This window comes from Staurois parvus, unplaced genomic scaffold (genome assembly GCF_062004578.1).
Source record: "Staurois parvus isolate SC_StPar_1 unplaced genomic scaffold, SC_StPar_1.0 ptg002327l, whole genome shotgun sequence".
Taxonomy (NCBI): Eukaryota; Metazoa; Chordata; class Amphibia; order Anura; family Ranidae; genus Staurois; species Staurois parvus.
The window spans coordinates 176,009-202,227 of record NW_028320123.1 but is presented as its reverse complement, the minus strand read 5'-3'; the positions used below and the strand labels follow the sequence as shown (position 1 = coordinate 202,227).

Sequence of the window (26,219 nt, the reverse complement as noted above, 5' to 3'; positions counted from 1 at the left end):
CTGTAAGTCTGCAAACTGCTGAAGGTGATCTGGTGGGATCTGTAAGTCTGCTGAAGGTGATCTGGTGGGATCTGTAAGTCTGAAGACTCTGGTGAAGGTGATCTGGTGGGATCTGTAAGTCTGCAGACTCTGCTGAAGGTGATCTGGTGGGATCTGTAAGTCTGCAGACTCTGCTGAAGGTGATCTGGTGGGATCTGTGAAGCTCCAATCTACGATGAATATGATCCAGTGGGAGCTGTATTTTTTTTTATTGTATAGGCTCATCACTCACCATAAATCTTCTGAATGGCTCTGCGGTCCACCATGTCCAGCTCCATCTTATTATTGGCTGGGATGTAGCTTGGCTGCATAACTGACATCATCTCGTTCATGTGACTGAGGCCCAGGACATGTCCGATCTCGTGTACCGCCACCTGCATGAGACACGCATGAACTGAACACCACAGGAAGGGAGGACCCTCCAAGCATGCAATATATGTGGCATTGGCCAATGACCGGATTATGGTCTTCCTGTGTTTTCATGACTAATGTAGACCCAATATTGGCTCCAGTGGTGAGATTCCAAAACCCTCAGGACTGCAACCCCGCTGTGACCATTGTGAAGGTGTCCAAATCTGCCGGCTGGACTTATCATGAATCTCATGGAATACCTCAAGAAACCAAGAAAATAAATCTATTCTGAGGAGATCTAATCACTGAAGGCTACAAGACAAAAAGAAGCCATAGAAAGACCAAACCCATTATGCTCCACCTCCAAGTGAAAGGCCATTCTTGGGTGGACGAAGCCTTTAGATATAGGAATTGCCTTCTTGTAAAGGTCAGTTATGGAGGCAGCTGTTGGGGGTTACTAATGATTCTTATTTGTCCTACAACTATCCCGATCTCTGCCCAGTCCTCGTGTGTGTGCATTAGGACCTATAACCAGCAATACGATCATTGTGCTCCTCTCACCTTCAGGAGACTGATCCCCTGCTCACTGTTCGGGGGCACAAAATGTTCATCATCATCAAAGTGGATGTCACCAAGTTGCCAGGCGTGTGCGAACTCCCTGCCCATCCCATCAAAGAGCTGAGAGCAGCCAAGATGGCGGCCTGAAGGACAAATGAGAGGGAAGACAATATCATTGAGCGTCAAGAAATCTGCAGCTTGTGGAATTTCAGCCATCATGGGAGTTCAATGGACCTGATGTGTTTTATTGTATCAATGAACCGGATGGATCAGATCTGACAATAACATGAGGCTGTGTATGACACTAACTATATCCCTGACTTGTCCCCTGGACACTATGACTTCATCCCTGACTTGTCCCCTGGACACTGACTTCATCCATGACTTGTCCCCATCATACCATGACTACATCCATAACTTGTCCCCAGGACACTATGACTACATCCATGACTTGTCCCCTGGACACTATGACTTCATCCATGACTTGTCCCCAGGACACTATGACTTCATCCCTGACTTGTCCCCAGGACACTGACTTCATCCATGACTTGTCCCCAGGACACTATGACTTCATCCATGACTTGTCCCCAGGACAGACGTCATACATGACTTGTCCCCAGGACATTGTGACTACATCCATGACCTGTCCCCAGGACACTATGACTTCCTCCAGGGCTTGACCGCAGGACACTATGACTTCCTCCCCAAGACACTATGTCTTCCTCCAGGGCTTGACCCCAGGACACTATGATTTTATCCATTACTTGTCCCCAGGACACTATGACTTTATCCAGGGCTTGACCCCATGACACTATGACTACATCCATGACTTGTCCCCAGGAAACTATGACTTCATCCATGTCTTGTCCCCAGGACACTGTGACTACATCCATGTCTTGTCCCCAGGACAGACGTCATCCATGCTTTGTCCCCAGGACACTGTGACTACATCCATGACCTGTCCCCAGGACACTAGGACTTTATCCATGACTTGTCCCCAGGACACTAGGACTTTATCCATGACTTGACCCCAGGACACTAGGACTTTATCCAGGGCTTGACCCCATGACACTATGACATCATCCAGGGATTGACCCCATGACACTATGACATCATCCATGACTTGTCTCCAGGACACTGACTTCATCCATCCATGACTTATCTCCAGGACATTATGACTACATCCATGACTTGTCCCCAGGACACTGTGACTACATCCATGACTTGTCCCCAGGACACTATGACTTCCTCCCCAGGACACTATGACTTCCTCCCCAGGACACTATGTCTTCCTCCAGGGCTTGACCCCAGGACACTATTACATTATCTATGACTTGTCCCCAGGACACTATGACTTCCTCCCCAGGACACTATGTCTTCCTCCAGGGCTTGACCCCAGGACACTATTACATTATCTATGACTTGTCCCCAGGACACTATGACTTCCTCCCCAGGACACTATGACTTCCTCCCCAGGACACTGACTTCCTCCAGGGCTTGACCCCATGACACTATGACTTCCTCCAAGGCTTGACCCCATGACACTATGACTTCCTCCAGGGCTTGACCCCAGGACACTATGACATCATCCATGACTTGTCCCCAGGACACAATGACTTTATCCAGGGCTTGACCCCAGGACACCAAGACTGGCTTGTCTCAAGGGCAGTATGGCAGACATCTCTCCAAAGCAGGAAAGGTTGACCATTTATTAATATATAAACGTTTCCAAAGTATGGTCGCCGTTGACCATTTTGGGTTTTTTTTTGTCCCTCTATTGACATTGAATATGGAAAGTTATGATGGCAAACTGCAAAAGAGACATAAAATATGGCAAAATAGTAATTTCAACTTTTACAAACTGTCCCTTTAATGGCAACTGACCTATAGTGCGCCCAGCCATCCTCCCCTGTATAAGTAATGAGATATAACTGAAAAATACTCACGGGTCCCAAAACCCAACTTGATGTCGATAAGATGGGCCGGAGAGGTCAGGTCCTCTTCGAAGTTGAGGGGAACCACCTCACTCCAGATTCGGAATGCACGCATTAATATGGAACGTTGCTGGTCGATAGTTAGCCACACGCTGTAGCCTTCACCCAGGAGCCTCCACTTTATCGTTGGCTTTGAAAAGGCCCCCTTTTTTTTCCCAGATTTTGGGAGGTGACTCCGCTTTTTCCTGACATGTTGTGACAGTCGGAGGTCCAGGTTATTTTCTTCCTGTGGAAGAACTTGTGTCTTAAGTTCATTAGTAGAGATGGTGGAAGCTATGTTGGTTAGATTTGGGTCTTCAGCCTCATCCTTTGAGGGGTCATTGTTGAGTCTGTTGACTTTATCTAATTTTTCTACATCTGTGACCTTGCGGTCAGGAACCCCGCAGCGGGGAGCGTTCATGGCCTCCCGCGTGGCATCATCCAGCTCCCCCGTTACTCTCAGCCCATTGGCCTCCTGGAATCTTTGCAATGCTCCGACAAATCTTGGGTTTAGTGTTGGTTCTGGACCTCGATGAGTCTCTGGCTGGGCAGATGGTGATTGTCCTTCACTCAGAAGGGTGGAAATATCTGGAGGGGCAACATTCTCCTCTGAAGCTGCTGGAACTCCACGGAATGGCAAAGAGTCCCAGAGGACTGGTTCAATCCAGCCATATTTCCAGAGATAGTTCTGTAGAGAAATATGAGAAGAGACTGAAAACGTCAGTGTGACCTGAGGGGGACTAGGATGAGGAATCCGCTCATAATCATCAATTACTATGGATTTCACCCCGTGTGGAGGAGAGTTATATACTAAGATTATAAACTGTGCCCCACCCCGCCCCCATTGTGTGAGCATCATGTCTCAGGGAAAATACCCTCCCTCCACCCCAGAAAACACCCAACACTACACCGCACGATCATCCCCTAAATATAAATTCCTTTCAAGCCAAAGTTCTCCCCCACTAGAAATCCCTCTACCAGCCCAAATCTTTGCCTCTTAATCCACGCCTTCCAGCTCAAATTCACGCCCGGCCCCACCCCCTTTTAGCACAACTCCCCCCCCCCCCCCTAAAAATCACTCCTCCCAACACATTTGCTCCCCCTAATCCCATTCCTAGCACATTTCTTCCCCCACAAATCCCCCCTCTTAGCACAAAACCCCCAATTCTCCCTCCAGCACAAACCCTCTACCCCCAATCCCCCCTCCTAGAACAAATCAACCTCCCCCAAATCCCCCCCCGCTGTAGTGGTGAGAACTCGCCCTGTGGTACCCCCTCCCCCACATGAGTTCAGTGCGCCAGGGGCAGCCGCCCATCCTGCTTCTACCTTGTCCCAGCCCTGGTGGCACTTTGTCCACCATTGTACATGTTCCCATTGACCACTAATTCTTTGGTATTTAGCAAAGGTTCCCCAAGACCTGGAAAATTATTTTGAGGGCTCCTGTGGATTAAAAAATTGAGAAAAGCTGGGTTAGATCCTTAGTGCTTTTGGTTTGCCCAGCAGGTAGTTTTCCTCTCACTTCCTGACCTTGTACGAGGTGTGACTGAAGCAAGAAGTAAGAGAAAATCCCCCTAGCAGGGACCCGGACAGAGCTTCCAACCTTCTTGCCTCTCCATCCAAAACTAAAGAATGTTCAGGTTGGAGTTCCACAAAGGAGCGGGATGAGGGGGTGCCTGGAACATGGAAGAGTGAAATCCTTCCAGTAGGAGCTCAGAGCTGTGGAGATGGGTTTTAGGAAATGATATATACGTTATAAGGCAGAAAGGTGAAGCCAGAAAGAGTCCCTCAGGAGTTTTGGGATTCTTATAGTCCAGGGCATGTTTCCTGCTGCAGAAGATATCCCTCACTAGATGGAGAGTCTGCAGGACAGCTTATAGACCAGGGCATGTTTCCTCCTGCAGAAGATATCCCTCACTAGATGGAGGGCCTGCAGGACAGCTTATAGACCAGGGAGTGTTTCCTGCTGCAGAAGATATCCCTCACTAGATGGAGGGCCTGCAGGACAGCTTATAGACCAGGGAGTGTTTCCTGCTGCAGAAGATATCCCTCACTAGATGGAGGGTCTGCAGGGCAGATAATAGTCCAGGGCATGTTTCCTGCTGCAGAAGATATCCCTCACTAGATGGAAGGCCTGCAGGACAGCTTATAGACCAGGGCATGTTTCCTGCTGCAGAAGATATCCCTCACTAGATGGAGGGTCTGCAGGACAGCTCATAGTCCAGGGCATGTTTCCTCCTGCAGAAGACATCCCTCACTAGATGAAGGGCCTGCAGCACAGCTTATAGACCCGGGCATGTTTCCTCCTGCAGAAGATATCCCTCACTAGATGGAGGGCCTGCAGCACAGCTTATAGACCCGGGCATGTTTCCTCCTGAGAAGATATCGCTCACTAGATGGAGGGCCTGCAGGACAGCTCATAGTCCAGGGCATGTTTCCTCCTGCAGAAGATATCCCTCACTAGATGGAGGGCCTGCAGGACAGCTCATAGTCCAGGGCATGTTTCCTCCTGCAGAAGATATCCCTCATTAGATGGAGGGTCTGCAGGACAGCTTATAGTCCAGGGCATGTTTCCTCCTGCAGAAGACATCCCTCACTAGATGAAGGGCCTTCAGCACAGCTTATAGACCCGGGCATGTTTCCTCCTTCAGAAGATATCGCTCACTAGATGGAGGGCCTGCAGGATAGCTTACCTAGGTCTGCCTTGTTGGGTATATGATGGGCTCTATAGCTTGAGTATCACTGATCAGATGAATTGTTCTACATTTCCATCACCTACTAGAGACATACAAGATGGCTGCTCTGGGTGTACTATGGTGGACACAGGAAAATCCTGGCTTCTTGTGACTGGTGGCATTAGTTTTATATGATTGGTGCCCCCGGTAGGAGGGGGGGGGGGTGTTAGGAGTAGGGTCGTCCTTTAATGGATACAAAGTACCTGGATAGGTCTCCAGCAGACTCACACCTACATTTAGAGATATGGATAGACGGATACCTGAGCATATTCTCTTGTAAGGATGGAGTCGGCTTTATCCCTTGGCCTCGTCTGGATATCAGAGCGATCCCGGGCATGGAAAAGCCTTTCTGAAGAGATGAGTGTCAGCTCTGTGACAAGGAGGATCAGGAAAGTCCTTGGTACTGCCATGGCAATTCTGCTCCTCAGAGGCAAGGCTCCAGTTCTTTGTGGGTGGAGTTTTCTGTCTGTTCTTTGGAGGCTTCGTCAGAGAAGTTATTGGTTGGTAAATCACAGCTTTTCCTCTGATTTTTTCTCTTGTTCTGCCCCTTGGAGGGCTTCGTTTTCAGGCTCTAGAAGAAAGGAAATGGGTCATACACTATACAATGACGATTGTGAGGAGCACATGGAGGTCATGGCTGGTACAATGGTGATTGTGTGTGGAGCACATGGAGGTCATGGCTGGTACAATGGTGATTGTGAGGAGCACATGGAGGTCATGGCTGCTACAATGGTGATTGTGAGGAGCACAAGGAGGTCATGGCCGGTACAATGGGAATTGTGTGAGGAGCACAAGGAGGTCATGGCCGGTACAATGGGGATTGTGTGTGGAGCACATGGAGGTCATGGCTGGTACAATGGTGATTGTGTGTGGAGCACATGGAGGTCATGGCCGGTACAGTGGTGATTGTGTGAGGAGCACATGGAGGTCATGGCCGGTACAATGGGAATTGTGTGAGGAGCACATGGAGGTCATGGCCGGTACAATGATGATTGTGAGGAGCACATGGAGGTCATGGCCGGTACAATGGGGATTGTGTGTGGAGCACATGGAGGTCATGGCTGGTACAATGGTGATTGTGTGTGGAGCACATGGAGGTCATGGCTGGTACAATGGTGATTGTGTGTGGAGCACATGGAGGTCATGGCTGGTACAATGATGATTGTGAGGAGCACATGGAGGTCATGGCCGGTACAATGGGGATTGTGTGGAGCACATGGAGGTCATGGCCGGTACAATGGGGATTGTGTGAGGAGCACATGGAGGTCATGGCCGGTACAATGGGGATTGTGTGAGGAGCACATGGAGGTCATGGCTGGTACAATGGGGATTGTGTGTGGAGCACATGGAGGTCATGGCCGGTACAATGGGGATTGTGTGAGGAGCACATGGAGGTCATGGCCGGTACAATGGGGATTGTGTGTGGAGCACATGGAGGTCATGGCCGGTACAATGGGGATTGTGTGAGGAGCACATGGAGGTCATGGCCGGTACAATGGGGATTGTATGAGGAGCACATGGAGGTCATGGCCGGTACAATGGGGATTGTGTGAGGAGCACATGGAGGTCATGGCCGGTACAGTGGCGATTGTGAGGAGCACATGGAGGTCATGGCCGGTACAATGGTGATTGTGAGGAACACATGGAGGTCATGGCCGGTACAATGGTGATTGTGTGAGGAGCACATGGAGGTCATGGCCGGTACAATGGTGATTGTGTGAGGAGCACATGGAGGTCATGGCCGGTACAATGGTGATTGTGTGAGGAGCACATGGAGGTCATGGCCGGTACAATGGTGATTGTGTGAGGAGCACATGGAGGTCATGGCCGGTACAATGGTGATTGTGTGTGGAGCACATGGAGGTCATGGCCGGTACAATGGGGATTGTGTGAGGAGCACATGGAGGTCATGGCCGGTACAATGGGGATTGTGTGAGGAGCACATGGAGGTCATGGCCGGTACAATGGGGATTGTGTGAGGAGCACATGGAGGTCATGGCCGGTACAATGGGGATTGTGTGTGGAGCACATGGAGGTCATGGCTGGTACAATGGGGATTGTGTGTGGAGCACATGGAGGTCATGGCCGGTACAATGGTGATTGTGTGTGGAGCACATGGAGGTCATGGCCGGTACAGTGGCGATTGTGAGGAGCACATGGAGGTCATGGCCGGTACAATGGTGATTGTGAGGAGCACATGGAGGTCATGGCCGGTACAATGGTGATTGTGTGAGGAGCACATGGAGGTCATGGCCGGTACAATGGTGATTGTGTGAGGAGCACATGGAGGTCATGGCCGGTACAATGGTGATTGTGTGAGGAGCACATGGAGGTCATGGCCGGTACAATGGTGATTGTGTGAGGAGCACATGGAGGTCATGGCCGGTACAATGGTGATTGTGTGTGGAGCACATGGAGGTCATGGCCGGTACAATGGTGATTGTGTGTGGAGCACATGGAGGTCATGGCTGGTACAATGGTGATTGTGAGGAGCACATGGAGGTCATGGCTGGTACAATGGTGATTGTGTGTGGAGCACATGGAGGTCATGGCTGGTACAATGGGGATTGTGTGAGGAGCACATGGAGGTCATGGCTGGTACATGGATAGATAGATATAGTAACATATAATGGATGGATGGATACATATGATGGATGGATGGATGGATGGATAGATATGATGGATGGATGGATGGATGGATATGATGGATGGATATGATGGATGGATGGATATGATGGATGGATGGATACATATGGATGGATGGATATGATGGATGGATGGATATGATGGATGGATGGATACATATGGATGGATGTATGGATGGATATGATGGATGGATGGATGGATGGATATGATGGATGGATGGATATGATGGATGGATATGATGGATGGATATGATGGATGGATGGATGGATGGATATGATGGATGGATGGATACATATGGATGGATGTATGGATGGATATGATGGATGGATGGATATGATGGATGGATATGATGGATGGATGGATATGATGGATGGATGGATATGATGGATGGATGGATATGATGGATGGATGGATACATATGGATGGATGGATATGATGGATGGATGGATGGATATGATGGATGGATGGATATGATGGATGGATAGATATGATGGATGGATGGATGGATAGATATGATGGATGGATGGATAGATATGATGGATGGATGGATAGATATGATGGATGGATGGATGGATAGATATGATGGATGGATGGATAGATATGATGGATGGATGGATGGATAGATATGATGGATGGATGGATGGATAGATATGATGGATGGATGGATAGATATGATGGATGGATGGATAGATATGATGGATGGATGGATGGATAGATATGATGGATGGATGGATACATATGGATGGATGGATGGATGGATATGATGGATGGATGGATGGATAGATATGATGGATGGATATGATGGATGGATGGATATGATGGATGGATGGATGGATGGATATGATGGATGGATGGATATGATGGATGGATATGATGGATGGATATGATGGATGGATATGGATGGATGGATATGGATGGATGGATGGTTGCATTAGGTCGGTTCTCACCGTCTTTTGTTCAGTTTCTGTTCGTAGCAGATCTGAGGGAAGAAAACATGACATATAAAAGGGAACTACTTCCCCCCCTGTCTCTGCGGTGTCTCGTAGCCCCCCCCAGGTGAGACTGCTGCCCCCCCAGCAGTCTCTCACCTGTCTCTGCGGTGTCTCGTAGCCCCCCAGCAGTCTCTCACCTGTCTCTGCGGTGTCTCGTAGCGCCCCAGCAGTCTCTCACCTGTCTCTGCGGTGTCTCGTAGCCCCCCAGCAGTCTCTCACCTGTCTCTGCGGTGTCTCGTAGCCCCCCCAGCAGTCTCTCACCTGTCTCTGCGGTGTCTCGTAGCCCCCCCAGCAGTCTCTCACCTGTCTCTGCGGTGTCTCGTAGCTCCCCCAGCAGTCGCTCACCTGTCTCTGCGGTGTCTCATAGCCCCCCAGCAGTCTCTCACCTGTCTCTGCGGTGTCTCGTAGCCCCCCCAGCAGTCTCTCACCTGTCTCTGCGGTGTCTCGTAGCCCCCCAGCAGTCTCTCACCTGTCTCTGCGGTGTCTCGTAGCCCCCCCCAGCAGTCTCTCACCTGTCTCTGCGGTGTCTCGTAGCGCCCCAGCAGTCTCTCACCTGTCTGTGCGGTGTCTCGTAGCCCCCCAGCAGTCTCTCACCTGTCTCTGCGGTGTCTCGTAGCCCCCCCAGCAGTCTCTCACCTGTCTCTGCGGTGTCTCGTAGCCCCCCCAGCAGTCTCTCACCTGTCTCTGCGGTGTCTCGTAGCTCCCCCAGCAGTCGCTCACCTGTCTCTGCGGTGTCTCATAGCCCCCCAGCAGTCTCTCACCTGTCTCTGCGGTGTCTCGTAGCCCCCCCAGCAGTCTCTCACCTGTCTCTGCGGTGTCTCGTAGCCCCCCAGCAGTCTCTCACCTGTCTCTGCGGTGTCTCGTAGCCCCCCAGCAGTCTCTCACCTGTCTCTGCGGTGTCTCGTAGCCCCCCCCAGCAGTCTCTCACCTATCTCTGCGGTGTCTCATAGTCCCCCAGCAGTCCCTCACCTGTCTCTGCGGTGTCTCGTAGCCCCCCAGCAGTCTCTCACCTGTCTCTGCGTTGTCTCGTAGCCCCCCCAGCAGTCTCTCACCTGTCTCTGCGGTGTCTCGTAGCCCCCCAAGCAGTCTCTCACCTGTCTCTGCGGTGTCTCGTAGCCCCCCAGCAGTCTCTCACCTGTCTCTGCGGTGTCTCGTAGCCCCCCAGCAGTCCCTCACCTGTCTCTGCGGTGTCTCGTAGCCCCCCCAGCAGTCCCTCACCTGTCTCTGCGGTGTCTCGTAGCCCCCCAGCAGTCTCACCTGTCTCTGCGGTGTCTCGTAGCCCCCCCAGCAGTCTCTCACCTGTCTCTGCGGTGTCTCGTAGCCCCCCCAGCAGTCTCTCACCTGTCTCTGCGGTGTCTCGTAGCTCCCCCAGCAGTCGCTCACCTGTCTCTGCGGTGTCTCATAGCCCCCCAGCAGTCTCTCACCTGTCTCTGAGGTGTCTCGTAGCCCCCCCAGCAGTCTCTCACCTGTCTCTGCGGTGTCTCGTAGCCCCCCCAGCAGTCTCTCACCTGTCTCTGCGGTGTCTCGTAGCCCCCCAGCAGTCTCTCACATGTCTCTGAGGTGTCTCGTAGCCCCCCAGCAGTCTCACCTGTCTCTGCGGTGTTTCGTAGCCCCCCAGCAGTCTCTCACCTGTCTCTGCGGTGTCTCGTAGCCCCCCCCAGCAGTCTCTCACCTATCTCTGCGGTGTCTCATAGTCCCCCAGCAGTCCCTCCCCTGTCTCTGCGGTGTCTCGTAGCCCCCCAGCAGTCTCTCACCTGTCTCTGCGGTGTCTCGTAGCCCCCCCAGCAGTCTCTCACCTGTCTCTGCGGTGTCTCGTAGCCCCCCCAGCAGTCTCTCACCTGTCTCTGCGGTGTCTCGTAGCCCCCCAGCAGTCTCTCACCTGTCTCTGCGGTGTCTCGTAGCCCCCCAGCAGTCCCTCACCTGTCTCTGCGGTGTCTCGTAGCCCCCCCAGCAGTCCCTCACCTGTCTCTGCGGTGTCTCGTAGCCCCCCAGCAGTCTCACCTGTCTCTGCGGTGTCTCGTAGCCCCCCCAGCAGTCCCTCACCTGTCTCTGCGGTGTCTCGTAGCCCCCCAGCAGTCTCTCACCTGTCTCTGCGGTGTCTCGTAGCCCCCCAGCAGTCTCTCACCTGTCTCTGCGGTGTCTCGTAGCCCCCCCCAGGTGAGACTGCTGCCCCCCCAGCAGTCTCTCACCTGTCTCTGCGGTGTCTCGTAGCCCCCCAGCAGTCTCTCACCTGTCTCTGCGGTGTCTCGTAGCGCCCCAGCAGTCTCTCACCTGTCTCTGCGGTGTCTCGTAGCCCCCCCCAGGTGAGACTGCTGCCCCCCCAGCAGTCTCTCACCTGTCTCTGCGGTGTCTCGTAGCCCCCCAGCAGTCTCTCACCTGTCTCTGCGGTGTCTCGTAGCGCCCCAGCAGTCTCTCACCTGTCTCTGCGGTGTCTCGTAGCCCCCCAGCAGTCTCTCACCTGTCTCTGCGGTGTCTCGTAGCCCCCCCAGCAGTCTCTCACCTGTCTCTGCGGTGTCTCGTAGCCCCCCCAGCAGTCTCTCACCTGTCTCTGCGGTGTCTCGTAGCTCCCCCAGCAGTCGCTCACCTGTCTCTGCGGTGTCTCCTAGCCCCCCAGCAGTCTCTCACCTGTCTCTGCGGTGTCTCGTAGCCCCCCCAGCAGTCTCTCACCTGTCTCTGCGGTGTCTCGTAGCCCCCCAGCAGTCTCTCACCTGTCTCTGCGGTGTCTCGTAGCCCCCCAGCAGTCTCTCACCTGTCTCTGCGGTGTCTCGTAGCCCCCCCCAGCAGTCTCTCACCTGTCTCTGCGGTGTCTCGTAGCGCCCCAGCAGTCTCTCACCTGTCTGTGCGGTGTCTCGTAGCCCCCCAGCAGTCTCTCACCTGTCTCTGCGGTGTCTCGTAGCCCCCCCAGCAGTCTCTCACCTGTCTCTGCGGTGTCTCGTAGCCCCCCCAGCAGTCTCTCACCTGTCTCTGCGGTGTCTCGTAGCCCCCCCAGCAGTCTCTCACCTGTCTCTGCGGTGTCTCGTAGCTCCCCCAGCAGTCGCTCACCTGTCTCTGCGGTGTCTCATAGCCCCCCAGCAGTCTCTCACCTGTCTCTGAGGTGTCTCGTAGCCCCCCCAGCAGTCTCTCACCTGTCTCTGCGGTGTCTCGTAGCCCCCCCAGCAGTCTCTCACCTGTCTCTGCGGTGTCTCGTAGCCCCCCAGCAGTCTCTCACATGTCTCTGAGGTGTCTCGTAGCCCCCCAGCAGTCTCACCTGTCTCTGCGGTGTTTCGTAGCCCCCCAGCAGTCTCTCACCTGTCTCTGCGGTGTCTCGTAGCCCCCCCCAGCAGTCTCTCACCTATCTCTGCGGTGTCTCATAGTCCCCCAGCAGTCCCTCCCCTGTCTCTGCGGTGTCTCGTAGCCCCCCAGCAGTCTCTCACCTGTCTCTGCGTTGTCTCGTAGCCCCCCCAGCAGTCTCTCACCTGTCTCTGCGGTGTCTCGTAGCCCCCCAGCAGTCTCTCACCTGTCTCTGCGGTGTCTCGTAGCCCCCCAGCAGTCCCTCACCTGTCTCTGCGGTGTCTCGTAGCCCCCCCAGCAGTCCCTCACCTGTCTCTGCGGTGTCTCGTAGCCCCCCAGCAGTCTCACCTGTCTCTGCGGTGTCTCGTAGCCCCCCCAGCAGTCCCTCACCTGTCTCTGCGGTGTCTCGTAGCCCCCCAGCAGTCTCTCACCTGTCTCTGCGGTGTCTCGTAGCCCCCCAGCAGTCTCTCACCTGTCTCTGCGGTGTCTCGTAGCCCCCCAGCAGTCTCACCTGTCTCTGCGGTGTCTCGTAGCCCCCCAGCAGTCTCTCACCTGTCTCTGAGGTGTCTCGTAGCCCCCCCAGCAGTCTCACCTGTCTCTGCGGTGTCTCGTAGCCCCCCAGCAGTCTCTCACCTGTCTCTGCGGTGTCTCGTAGCCCTCCCAGCAGTCTCTCACCTGTCTCTGCGGTGTCTCGTAGCCCCCAGCAGTCTCCCACCTGTCTCTGTGGTGTCTCGTAGCCCCCCAGCAGTCTCTCACCTGTCTCTGCGGTGTCTCGTAGCCCCCCCCCAGCAGTCTCTCACCTGTCTCTGCGGTGTCTCGTAGCCCCCCAAGCAGTCTCACCTGTCTCTGCGGTGTCTCGTAGCCCCCCCCCAGCAGTCTCTGCCCTGTCTCTGCGGTGTCTCGTAGCCCCCCCAGCAGTCTCTCACCTGTCTCTGCGGTGTCTCGTAGCCCCCCCAGCAGTCTCTCACCTGTCGCTGCGGTGTCTCATAGCCCCCCAGCAGCCTCTCACCTGTCTCTGCGGTGTTTCGTAGCCCCCCCAGCAGTCTCTCACCTGTCTCTGCGGTGTCTCGTAGCCCCCCAGCAGCCTCTCACCTGTCTCTGCGGTGTCTCGTAGCCCCCCAGCAGTCTCTCACCTGTCTCTGCGGTGTCTCGTAGCCCCCCAGCAGTCTCTCACCTGTCTCTGCGGTGTCTCGTAGCCCCCCCAGCAGTCTCTCACCTGTCTCTGCGGTGTCTCGTAGCCCCCCCAGCAGTCTCTCACCTGTCTCTGCGGTGTCTCGTAGCCCCCCAGCAGTCTCTCACCTGTCTCTGCGGTGTCTCGTAGCCCCCCAGCAGTCTCTCACCTGTCTCTGCGGTGTCTCGTAGCCCCCCCAGCAGTCTCTCACCTGTCTCTGCGGTGTCTCGTAGCCCCCCAGCAGTCTCTCACCTGTCTCTGCGGTGTCTCGTAGCCCCCCCAGCAGTCGCTCACCTGTCTCTGCGGTGTCTCGTAGCCCCCCAGCAGTCTCTCACCTGTCTCTGCGGTGTCTCGTAGCCCCCCAGCAGTCTCTCACCTGTCTCTGCGGTGGTCGTAGCCCCCCAGCAGTCTCACCTGTCTCTGCGGTGTCTCATAGCCCCCCCAGCAGTCTCTCACCTGTCTCTGCGGTGTCTCGTAGCCCCCCCAGCAGTCTCTCACCTGTCTCTGCGGTGTCTCGTAGCCCCCCCAGCAGTCTCTCACCTGTCTCTGCGGTGTCTCGTAGTCCCCCAGTAGTCTCTCACCTGTCTCTGCGGTGTCTCGTAGCCCCCCAGCAGTCCCTCACCTTTCTCTACGGTGTCTCGTAGCCCCCCCAGCAGTCTCTGCCCTGTCTCTGCGGTGTCTCGTAGCCCCCCAGCAGTCTCTCACCTGTCTCTGCGGTGTCTCGTAGCCCCCCCCAGGTGAGACTGCTGCCCCCCCAGCAGTCTCTCACCTGTCTCTGCGGTGTCTCGTAGCCCCCCAGCAGTCTCTCACCTGTCTCTGCGGTGTCTCGTAGCGCCCCAGCAGTCTCTCACCTGTCTCTGCGGTGTCTCGTAGCCCCCCAGCAGTCTCTCACCTGTCTCTGCGGTGTCTCGTAGCCCCCCCAGCAGTCTCTCACCTGTCTCTGCGGTGTCTCGTAGCCCCCCCAGCAGTCTCTCACCTGTCTCTGCGGTGTCTCGTAGCTCCCCCAGCAGTCGCTCACCTGTCTCTGCGGTGTCTCATAGCCCCCCAGCAGTCTCTCACCTGTCTCTGCGGTGTCTCGTAGCCCCCCCAGCAGTCTCTCACCTGTCTCTGCGGTGTCTCGTAGCCCCCCAGCAGTCTCTCACCTGTCTCTGCGGTGTCTCGTAGCCCCCCAGCAGTCTCTCACCTGTCTCTGCGGTGTCTCGTAGCCCCCCCCAGCAGTCTCTCACCTGTCTCTGCGGTGTCTCGTAGCGCCCCAGCAGTCTCTCACCTGTCTGTGCGGTGTCTCGTAGCCCCCCAGCAGTCTCTCACCTGTCTCTGCGGTGTCTCGTAGCCCCCCCAGCAGTCTCTCACCTGTCTCTGCGGTGTCTCGTAGCCCCCCCAGCAGTCTCTCACCTGTCTCTGCGGTGTCTCGTAGCTCCCCCAGCAGTCGCTCACCTGTCTCTGCGGTGTCTCATAGCCCCCCAGCAGTCTCTCACCTGTCTCTGCGGTGTCTCGTAGCCCCCCCAGCAGTCTCTCACCTGTCTCTGCGGTGTCTCGTAGCCCCCCAGCAGTCTCTCACCTGTCTCTGCGGTGTCTCGTAGCCCCCCAGCAGTCTCTCACCTGTCTCTGCGGTGTCTCGTAGCCCCCCCCAGCAGTCTCTCACCTATCTCTGCGGTGTCTCATAGTCCCCCAGCAGTCCCTCACCTGTCTCTGCGGTGTCTCGTAGCCCCCCAGCAGTCTCTCACCTGTCTCTGCGTTGTCTCGTAGCCCCCCCAGCAGTCTCTCACCTGTCTCTGCGGTGTCTCGTAGCCCCCCAAGCAGTCTCTCACCTGTCTCTGCGGTGTCTCGTAGCCCCCCAGCAGTCTCTCACCTGTCTCTGCGGTGTCTCGTAGCCCCCCAGCAGTCCCTCACCTGTCTCTGCGGTGTCTCGTAGCCCCCCCAGCAGTCCCTCACCTGTCTCTGCGGTGTCTCGTAGCCCCCCAGCAGTCTCACCTGTCTCTGCGGTGTCTCGTAGCCCCCCCAGCAGTCTCTCACCTGTCTCTGCGGTGTCTCGTAGCCCCCCCAGCAGTCTCTCACCTGTCTCTGCGGTGTCTCGTAGCTCCCCCAGCAGTCGCTCACCTGTCTCTGCGGTGTCTCATAGCCCCCCAGCAGTCTCTCACCTGTCTCTGAGGTGTCTCGTAGCCCCCCCAGCAGTCTCTCACCTGTCTCTGCGGTGTCTCGTAGCCCCCCCAGCAGTCTCTCACCTGTCTCTGCGGTGTCTCGTAGCCCCCCAGCAGTCTCTCACATGTCTCTGAGGTGTCTCGTAGCCCCCCAGCAGTCTCACCTGTCTCTGCGGTGTTTCGTAGCCCCCCAGCAGTCTCTCACCTGTCTCTGCGGTGTCTCGTAGCCCCCCCCAGCAGTCTCTCACCTATCTCTGCGGTGTCTCATAGTCCCCCAGCAGTCCCTCCCCTGTCTCTGCGGTGTCTCGTAGCCCCCCAGCAGTCTCTCACCTGTCTCTGCGTTGTCTCGTACCCCCCCAGCAGTCTCTCACCTGTCTCTGCGGTGTCTCGTAGCCCCCCAGCAGTCTCTCACCTGTCTCTGCGGTGTCTCGTAGCCCCCCAGCAGTCCCTCACCTGTCTCTGCGGTGTCTCGTAGCCCCCCCAGCAGTCCCTCACCTGTCTCTGCGGTGTCTCGTAGCCCCCCAGCAGTCTCACCTGTCTCTGCGGTGTCTCGTAGCCCCCCCAGCAGTCCCTCACCTGTCTCTGCGGTGTCTCGTAGCCCCCCAGCAGTCTCTCACCTGTCTCTGCGGTGTCTCGTAGCCCCCCAGCAGTCTCTCACCTGTCTCTGCGGTGTCTCGTAGCCCCCCCCAGGTGAGACTGCTGCCCCCCCAGCAGTCTCTCACCTGTCTCTGCGGTGTCTCGTAGCCCCCCAGCAGTCTCTCACCTGTCTCTGCGGTGTCTCGTAGCGCCCCAGCAGTCTCTCACCTGTCTCTGCGGTGTCTCGTAGCCCCCCCCAGGTGAGACTGCTGCCCCCCCAGCAGTCTCTCACCTGTCTCTGCGGTGTCTCGTAGCCCCCCAGCAGTCTCTCACCTGTCTCTGCGGTGTCTCGTAGCGCCCCAGCAGTCTCTCACCTGTCTCTGCGGTGTCTCGTAGCCCCCCAGCAGTCTCTCACCTGTCTCTGCGGTGTCTCGTAGCCCCCCCAGCAGTCTCTCACCTGTCTCTGCGGTGTCTCGTAGCCCCCCCAGCAGTCTCTCACCTGTCTCTGCGGTGTCTCGTAGCTCCCCCAGCAGTCGCTCACCTGTCTCTGCGGTGTCTCATAGCCCCCCAGCAGTCTCTCACCTGTCTCTGCGGTGTCTCGTAGCCCCCCCAGCAGTCTCTCACCTGTCTCTGCGGTGTCTCGTAGCCCCCCAGCAGTCTCTCACCTGTCTCTGCGGTGTCTCGTAGCCCCCCCCAGCAGTCTCTCACCTGTCTCTGCGGTGTCTCGTAGCGCCCCAGCAGTCTCTCACCTGTCTGTGCGGTGTCTCGTAGCCCCCCAGCAGTCTCTCACCTGTCTCTGCGGTGTCTCGTAGCCCCCCCAGCAGTCTCTCACCTGTCTCTGCGGTGTCTCGTAGCCCCCCCAGCAGTCTCTCACCTGTCTCTGCGGTGTCTCGTAGCTCCCCCAGCAGTCGCTCACCTGTCTCTGCGGTGTCTCATAGCCCCCCAGCAGTCTCTCACCTGTCTCTGCGGTGTCTCGTAGCCCCCCCAGCAGTCTCTCACCTGTCTCTGCGGTGTCTCGTAGCCCCCCAGCAGTCTCTCACCTGTCTCTGCGGTGTCTCGTAGCCCCCCAGCAGTCTCTCACCTGTCTCTGCGGTGTCTCGTAGCCCCCCCCAGCAGTCTCTCACCTATCTCTGCGGTGTCTCATAGTCCCCCAGCAGTCCCTCACCTGTCTCTGCGGTGTCTCGTAGCCCCCCAGCAGTCTCTCACCTGTCTCTGCGTTGTCTCGTAGCCCCCCCAGCAGTCTCTCACCTGTCTCTGCGGTGTCTCGTAGCCCCCCAAGCAGTCTCTCACCTGTCTCTGCGGTGTCTCGTAGCCCCCCAGCAGTCTCTCACCTGTCTCTGCGGTGTCTCGTAGCCCCCCAGCAGTCCCTCACCTGTCTCTGCGGTGTCTCGTAGCCCCCCCAGCAGTCCCTCACCTGTCTCTGCGGTGTCTCGTAGCCCCCCAGCAGTCTCACCTGTCTCTGCGGTGTCTCGTAGCCCCCCCAGCAGTCTCTCACCTGTCTCTGCGGTGTCTCGTAGCCCCCCCAGCAGTCTCTCACCTGTCTCTGCGGTGTCTCGTAGCTCCCCCAGCAGTCGCTCACCTGTCTCTGCGGTGTCTCATAGCCCCCCAGCAGTCTCTCACCTGTCTCTGAGGTGTCTCGTAGCCCCCCCAGCAGTCTCTCACCTGTCTCTGCGGTGTCTCGTAGCCCCCCCAGCAGTCTCTCACCTGTCTCTGCGGTGTCTCGTAGCCCCCCAGCAGTCTCTCACATGTCTCTGAGGTGTCTCGTAGCCCCCCAGCAGTCTCACCTGTCTCTGCGGTGTTTCGTAGCCCCCCAGCAGTCTCTCACCTGTCTCTGCGGTGTCTCGTAGCCCCCCCCAGCAGTCTCTCACCTATCTCTGCGGTGTCTCATAGTCCCCCAGCAGTCCCTCCCCTGTCTCTGCGGTGTCTCGTAGCCCCCCAGCAGTCTCTCACCTGTCTCTGCGGTGTCTCGTAGCCCCCCCAGCAGTCTCTCACCTGTCTCTGCGGTGTCTCGTAGCCCCCCCAGCAGTCTCTCACCTGTCTCTGCGGTGTCTCGTAGCCCCCCAGCAGTCTCTCACCTGTCTCTGCGGTGTCTCGTAGCCCCCCAGCAGTCCCTCACCTGTCTCTGCGGTGTCTCGTAGCCCCCCCAGCAGTCCCTCACCTGTCTCTGCGGTGTCTCGTAGCCCCCCAGCAGTCTCACCTGTCTCTGCGGTGTCTCGTAGCCCCCCCAGCAGTCCCTCACCTGTCTCTGCGGTGTCTCGTAGCCCCCCAGCAGTCTCTCACCTGTCTCTGCGGTGTCTCGTAGCCCCCCAGCAGTCTCTCACCTGTCTCTGCGGTGTCTCGTAGCCCCCCCCAGGTGAGACTGCTGCCCCCCCAGCAGTCTCTCACCTGTCTCTGCGGTGTCTCGTAGCCCCCCAGCAGTCTCTCACCTGTCTCTGCGGTGTCTCGTAGCGCCCCAGCAGTCTCTCACCTGTCTCTGCGGTGTCTCGTAGCCCCCCCCAGGTGAGACTGCTGCCCCCCCAGCAGTCTCTCACCTGTCTCTGCGGTGTCTCGTAGCCCCCCAGCAGTCTCTCACCTGTCTCTGCGGTGTCTCGTAGCGCCCCAGCAGTCTCTCACCTGTCTCTGCGGTGTCTCGTAGCCCCCCAGCAGTCTCTCACCTGTCTCTGCGGTGTCTCGTAGCCCCCCCAGCAGTCTCTCACCTGTCTCTGCGGTGTCTCGTAGCCCCCCCAGCAGTCTCTCACCTGTCTCTGCGGTGTCTCGTAGCTCCCCCAGCAGTCGCTCACCTGTCTCTGCGGTGTCTCCTAGCCCCCCAGCAGTCTCTCACCTGTCTCTGCGGTGTCTCGTAGCCCCCCCAGCAGTCTCTCACCTGTCTCTGCGGTGTCTCGTAGCCCCCCAGCAGTCTCTCACCTGTCTCTGCGGTGTCTCGTAGCCCCCCAGCAGTCTCTCACCTGTCTCTGCGGTGTCTCGTAGCCCCCCCCAGCAGTCTCTCACCTGTCTCTGCGGTGTCTCGTAGCGCCCCAGCAGTCTCTCACCTGTCTGTGCGGTGTCTCGTAGCCCCCCAGCAGTCTCTCACCTGTCTCTGCGGTGTCTCGTAGCCCCCCCAGCAGTCTCTCACCTGTCTCTGCGGTGTCTCGTAGCCCCCCCAGCAGTCTCTCACCTGTCTCTGCGGTGTCTCGTAGCCCCCCCAGCAGTCTCTCACCTGTCTCTGCGGTGTCTCGTAGCTCCCCCAGCAGTCGCTCACCTGTCTCTGCGGTGTCTCATAGCCCCCCAGCAGTCTCTCACCTGTCTCTGAGGTGTCTCGTAGCCCCCCCAGCAGTCTCTCACCTGTCTCTGCGGTGTCTCGTAGCCCCCCCAGCAGTCTCTCACCTGTCTCTGCGGTGTCTCGTAGCCCCCCAGCAGTCTCTCACATGTCTCTGAGGTGTCTCGTAGCCCCCCAGCAGTCTCACCTGTCTCTGCGGTGTTTCGTAGCCCCCCAGCAGTCTCTCACCTGTCTCTGCGGTGTCTCGTAGCCCCCCCCAGCAGTCTCTCACCTATCTCTGCGGTGTCTCATAGTCCCCCAGCAGTCCCTCCCCTGTCTCTGCGGTGTCTCGTAGCCCCCCAGCAGTCTCTCACCTGTCTCTGCGTTGTCTCGTAGCCCCCCCAGCAGTCTCTCACCTGTCTCTGCGGTGTCTCGTAGCCCCCCAGCAGTCTCTCACCTGTCTCTGCGGTGTCTCGTAGCCCCCCAGCAGTCCCTCACCTGTCTCTGCGGTGTCTCGTAGCCCCCCCAGCAGTCCCTCACCTGTCTCTGCGGTGTCTCGTAGCCCCCCAGCAGTCTCACCTGTCTCTGCGGTGTCTCGTAGCCCCCCCAGCAGTCCCTCACCTGTCTCTGCGGTGTCTCGTAGCCCCCCAGCAGTCTCTCACCTGTCTCTGCGGTGTCTCGTAGCCCCCCAGCAGTCTCTCACCTGTCTCTGCGGTGTCTCGTAGCCCCCCAGCAGTCTCACCTGTCTCTGCGGTGTCTCGTAGCCCCCCAGCAGTCTCTCACCTGTCTCTGAGGTGTCTCGTAGCCCCCCCAGCAGTCTCACCTGTCTCTGCGGTGTCTCGTAGCCCCCCAGCAGTCTCTCACCTGTCTCTGCGGTGTCTCGTAGCCCTCCCAGCAGTCTCTCACCTGTCTCTGCGGTGTCTCGTAGCCCCCAGCAGTCTCCCACCTGTCTCTGTGGTGTCTCGTAGCCCCCCAGCAGTCTCTCACCTGTCTCTGCGGTGTCTCGTAGCCCCCCCCCAGCAGTCTCTCACCTGTCTCTGCGGTGTCTCGTAGCCCCCCAAGCAGTCTCACCTGTCTCTGCGGTGTCTCGTAGCCCCCCCCCAGCAGTCTCTGCCCTGTCTCTGCGGTGTCTCGTAGCCCCCCCAGCAGTCTCTCACCTGTCTCTGCGGTGTCTCGTAGCCCCCCCAGCAGTCTCTCACCTGTCGCTGCGGTGTCTCATAGCCCCCCAGCAGCCTCTCACCTGTCTCTGCGGTGTTTCGTAGCCCCCCCAGCAGTCTCTCACCTGTCTCTGCGGTGTCTCGTAGCCCCCCAGCAGCCTCTCACCTGTCTCTGCGGTGTCTCGTAGCCCCCCAGCAGTCTCTCACCTGTCTCTGCGGTGTCTCGTAGCCCCCCAGCAGTCTCTCACCTGTCTCTGCGGTGTCTCGTAGCCCCCCCAGCAGTCTCTCACCTGTCTCTGCGGTGTCTCGTAGCCCCCCCAGCAGTCTCTCACCTGTCTCTGCGGTGTCTCGTAGCCCCCCAGCAGTCTCTCACCTGTCTCTGCGGTGTCTCGTAGCCCCCCAGCAGTCTCTCACCTGTCTCTGCGGTGTCTCGTAGCCCCCCCAGCAGTCTCTCACCTGTCTCTGCGGTGTCTCGTAGCCCCCCAGCAGTCTCTCACCTGTCTCTGCGGTGTCTCGTAGCCCCCCCAGCAGTCGCTCACCTGTCTCTGCGGTGTCTCGTAGCCCCCCAGCAGTCTCTCACCTGTCTCTGCGGTGTCTCGTAGCCCCCCAGCAGTCTCTCACCTGTCTCTGCGGTGGTCGTAGCCCCCCAGCAGTCTCACCTGTCTCTGCGGTGTCTCATAGCCCCCCCAGCAGTCTCTCACCTGTCTCTGCGGTGTCTCGTAGCCCCCCCAGCAGTCTCTCACCTGTCTCTGCGGTGTCTCGTAGCCCCCCCAGCAGTCTCTCACCTGTCTCTGCGGTGTCTCGTAGTCCCCCAGTAGTCTCTCACCTGTCTCTGCGGTGTCTCGTAGCCCCCCAGCAGTCCCTCACCTTTCTCTACGGTGTCTCGTAGCCCCCCCAGCAGTCTCTGCCCTGTCTCTGCGGTGTCTCGTAGCCCCCCAGCAGTCTCTCACCTGTCTCTGCGGTGTCTCGTAGCCCCCCCCAGGTGAGACTGCTGCCCCCCCAGCAGTCTCTCACCTGTCTCTGCGGTGTCTCGTAGCCCCCCAGCAGTCTCTCACCTGTCTCTGCGGTGTCTCGTAGCGCCCCAGCAGTCTCTCACCTGTCTCTGCGGTGTCTCGTAGCCCCCCAGCAGTCTCTCACCTGTCTCTGCGGTGTCTCGTAGCCCCCCCAGCAGTCTCTCACCTGTCTCTGCGGTGTCTCGTAGCCCCCCCAGCAGTCTCTCACCTGTCTCTGCGGTGTCTCGTAGCTCCCCCAGCAGTCGCTCACCTGTCTCTGCGGTGTCTCATAGCCCCCCAGCAGTCTCTCACCTGTCTCTGCGGTGTCTCGTAGCCCCCCCAGCAGTCTCTCACCTGTCTCTGCGGTGTCTCGTAGCCCCCCAGCAGTCTCTCACCTGTCTCTGCGGTGTCTCGTAGCCCCCCAGCAGTCTCTCACCTGTCTCTGCGGTGTCTCGTAGCCCCCCCCAGCAGTCTCTCACCTGTCTCTGCGGTGTCTCGTAGCGCCCCAGCAGTCTCTCACCTGTCTGTGCGGTGTCTCGTAGCCCCCCAGCAGTCTCTCACCTGTCTCTGCGGTGTCTCGTAGCCCCCCCAGCAGTCTCTCACCTGTCTCTGCGGTGTCTCGTAGCCCCCCCAGCAGTCTCTCACCTGTCTCTGCGGTGTCTCGTAGCTCCCCCAGCAGTCGCTCACCTGTCTCTGCGGTGTCTCATAGCCCCCCAGCAGTCTCTCACCTGTCTCTGCGGTGTCTCGTAGCCCCCCCAGCAGTCTCTCACCTGTCTCTGCGGTGTCTCGTAGCCCCCCAGCAGTCTCTCACCTGTCTCTGCGGTGTCTCGTAGCCCCCCAGCAGTCTCTCACCTGTCTCTGCGGTGTCTCGTAGCCCCCCCCAGCAGTCTCTCACCTATCTCTGCGGTGTCTCATAGTCCCCCAGCAGTCCCTCACCTGTCTCTGCGGTGTCTCGTAGCCCCCCAGCAGTCTCTCACCTGTCTCTGCGTTGTCTCGTAGCCCCCCCAGCAGTCTCTCACCTGTCTCTGCGGTGTCTCGTAGCCCCCCAAGCAGTCTCTCACCTGTCTCTGCGGTGTCTCGTAGCCCCCCAGCAGTCTCTCACCTGTCTCTGCGGTGTCTCGTAGCCCCCCAGCAGTCCCTCACCTGTCTCTGCGGTGTCTCGTAGCCCCCCCAGCAGTCCCTCACCTGTCTCTGCGGTGTCTCGTAGCCCCCCAGCAGTCTCACCTGTCTCTGCGGTGTCTCGTAGCCCCCCCAGCAGTCTCTCACCTGTCTCTGCGGTGTCTCGTAGCCCCCCCAGCAGTCTCTCACCTGTCTCTGCGGTGTCTCGTAGCTCCCCCAGCAGTCGCTCACCTGTCTCTGCGGTGTCTCATAGCCCCCCAGCAGTCTCTCACCTGTCTCTGAGGTGTCTCGTAGCCCCCCCAGCAGTCTCTCACCTGTCTCTGCGGTGTCTCGTAGCCCCCCCAGCAGTCTCTCACCTGTCTCTGCGGTGTCTCGTAGCCCCCCAGCAGTCTCTCACATGTCTCTGAGGTGTCTCGTAGCCCCCCAGCAGTCTCACCTGTCTCTGCGGTGTTTCGTAGCCCCCCAGCAGTCTCTCACCTGTCTCTGCGGTGTCTCGTAGCCCCCCCCAGCAGTCTCTCACCTATCTCTGCGGTGTCTCATAGTCCCCCAGCAGTCCCTCCCCTGTCTCTGCGGTGTCTCGTAGCCCCCCAGCAGTCTCTCACCTGTCTCTGCGTTGTCTCGTACCCCCCCAGCAGTCTCTCACCTGTCTCTGCGGTGTCTCGTAGCCCCCCAGCAGTCTCTCACCTGTCTCTGCGGTGTCTCGTAGCCCCCCAGCAGTCCCTCACCTGTCTCTGCGGTGTCTCGTAGCCCCCCCAGCAGTCCCTCACCTGTCTCTGCGGTGTCTCGTAGCCCCCCAGCAGTCTCACCTGTCTCTGCGGTGTCTCGTAGCCCCCCCAGCAGTCCCTCACCTGTCTCTGCGGTGTCTCGTAGCCCCCCAGCAGTCTCTCACCTGTCTCTGCGGTGTCTCGTAGCCCCCCAGCAGTCTCTCACCTGTCTCTGCGGTGTCTCGTAGCCCCCCCCAGGTGAGACTGCTGCCCCCCCAGCAGTCTCTCACCTGTCTCTGCGGTGTCTCGTAGCCCCCCAGCAGTCTCTCACCTGTCTCTGCGGTGTCTCGTAGCGCCCCAGCAGTCTCTCACCTGTCTCTGCGGTGTCTCGTAGCCCCCCCCAGGTGAGACTGCTGCCCCCCCAGCAGTCTCTCACCTGTCTCTGCGGTGTCTCGTAGCCCCCCAGCAGTCTCTCACCTGTCTCTGCGGTGTCTCGTAGCGCCCCAGCAGTCTCTCACCTGTCTCTGCGGTGTCTCGTAGCCCCCCAGCAGTCTCTCACCTGTCTCTGCGGTGTCTCGTAGCCCCCCCAGCAGTCTCTCACCTGTCTCTGCGGTGTCTCGTAGCCCCCCCAGCAGTCTCTCACCTGTCTCTGCGGTGTCTCGTAGCTCCCCCAGCAGTCGCTCACCTGTCTCTGCGGTGTCTCATAGCCCCCCAGCAGTCTCTCACCTGTCTCTGCGGTGTCTCGTAGCCCCCCCAGCAGTCTCTCACCTGTCTCTGCGGTGTCTCGTAGCCCCCCAGCAGTCTCTCACCTGTCTCTGCGGTGTCTCGTAGCCCCCCAGCAGTCTCTCACCTGTCTCTGCGGTGTCTCGTAGCCCCCCCCAGCAGTCTCTCACCTGTCTCTGCGGTGTCTCGTAGCGCCCCAGCAGTCTCTCACCTGTCTGTGCGGTGTCTCGTAGCCCCCCAGCAGTCTCTCACCTGTCTCTGCGGTGTCTCGTAGCCCCCCCAGCAGTCTCTCACCTGTCTCTGCGGTGTCTCGTAGCCCCCCCAGCAGTCTCTCACCTGTCTCTGCGGTGTCTCGTAGCTCCCCCAGCAGTCGCTCACCTGTCTCTGCGGTGTCTCATAGCCCCCCAGCAGTCTCTCACCTGTCTCTGCGGTGTCTCGTAGCCCCCCCAGCAGTCTCTCACCTGTCTCTGCGGTGTCTCGTAGCCCCCCAGCAGTCTCTCACCTGTCTCTGCGGTGTCTCGTAGCCCCCCAGCAGTCTCTCACCTGTCTCTGCGGTGTCTCGTAGCCCCCCCAGCAGTCTCTCACCTGTCTCTGCGGTGTCTCGTAGCCCCCCCAGCAGTCTCTCACCTGTCTCTGCGGTGTCTCGTAGCCCCCCCAGCAGTCTCTCACCTGTCTCTGCGTTGTCTCGTAGCCCCCCCAGCAGTCTCTCACCTGTCTCTGCGGTGTCTCGTAGCCCCCCAAGCAGTCTCTCACCTGTCTCTGCGGTGTCTCGTAGCCCCCCAGCAGTCTCTCACCTGTCTCTGCGGTGTCTCGTAGCCCCCCAGCAGTCCCTCACCTGTCTCTGCGGTGTCTCGTAGCCCCCCCAGCAGTCCCTCACCTGTCTCTGCGGTGTCTCGTAGCCCCCCAGCAGTCTCACCTGTCTCTGCGGTGTCTCGTAGCCCCCCCAGCAGTCTCTCACCTGTCTCTGCGGTGTCTCGTAGCCCCCCCAGCAGTCTCTCACCTGTCTCTGCGGTGTCTCGTAGCTCCCCCAGCAGTCGCTCACCTGTCTCTGCGGTGTCTCATAGCCCCCCAGCAGTCTCTCACCTGTCTCTGAGGTGTCTCGTAGCCCCCCCAGCAGTCTCTCACCTGTCTCTGCGGTGTCTCGTAGCCCCCCCAGCAGTCTCTCACCTGTCTCTGCGGTGTCTCGTAGCCCCCCAGCAGTCTCTCACATGTCTCTGAGGTGTCTCGTAGCCCCCCAGCAGTCTCACCTGTCTCTGCGGTGTTTCGTAGCCCCCCAGCAGTCTCTCACCTGTCTCTGCGGTGTCTCGTAGCCCCCCCCAGCAGTCTCTCACCTATCTCTGCGGTGTCTCATAGTCCCCCAGCAGTCCCTCCCCTGTCTCTGCGGTGTCTCGTAGCCCCCCAGCAGTCTCTCACCTGTCTCTGCGTTGTCTCGTAGCCCCCCCAGCAGTCTCTCACCTGTCTCTGCGGTGTCTCGTAGCCCCCCAGCAGTCTCTGACCTGTCTCTGCGGTGTCTCGTAGCCCCCCAGCAGTCTCTCACCTGTCTCTGCGGTGTCTCGTAGCCCCCCCAGCAGTCCCTCACCTGTCTCTGCGGTGTCTCGTAGCCCCCCAGCAGTCTCACCTGTCTCTGCGGTGTCTCGTAGCCCCCCCAGCAGTCCCTCACCTGTCTCTGCGGTGTCTCGTAGCCCCCCAGCAGTCTCTCACCTGTCTCTGCGGTGTCTCGTAGCCCCCCAGCAGTCTCTCACCTGTCTCTGCGGTGTCTCGTAGCCCCCCCCAGGTGAGACTGCTGCCCCCCCAGCAGTCTCTCACCTGTCTCTGCGGTGTCTCGTAGCCCCCCAGCAGTCTC

The 26,219-nt window shown here is 58.5% G+C and overlaps 1 protein-coding gene across 1 annotated transcript in view; it reads right to left on the bottom strand.

The window, feature by feature from the left end:
- LOC149431250 (matrix metalloproteinase-21-like) overlaps positions 1–26,219 on the bottom strand; it is a 61,152-nt gene that overhangs the window by 12,208 nt on the left and 22,725 nt on the right. The window contains exons 2-6 of the mRNA XM_089665755.1: positions 9,247–9,278; positions 5,914–6,224; positions 2,895–3,609; positions 952–1,091; positions 272–413 (exon numbers count right to left, since the gene is read on the bottom strand). Coding sequence (XP_089521881.1) covers positions 272–413; positions 952–1,091; positions 2,895–3,609; positions 5,914–6,063 — 1,147 coding nt within the window. The 5' untranslated portion in view covers positions 6,064–6,224; positions 9,247–9,278. The remainder of the gene's footprint in view (positions 1–271; positions 414–951; positions 1,092–2,894; positions 3,610–5,913; positions 6,225–9,246; positions 9,279–26,219) is intronic.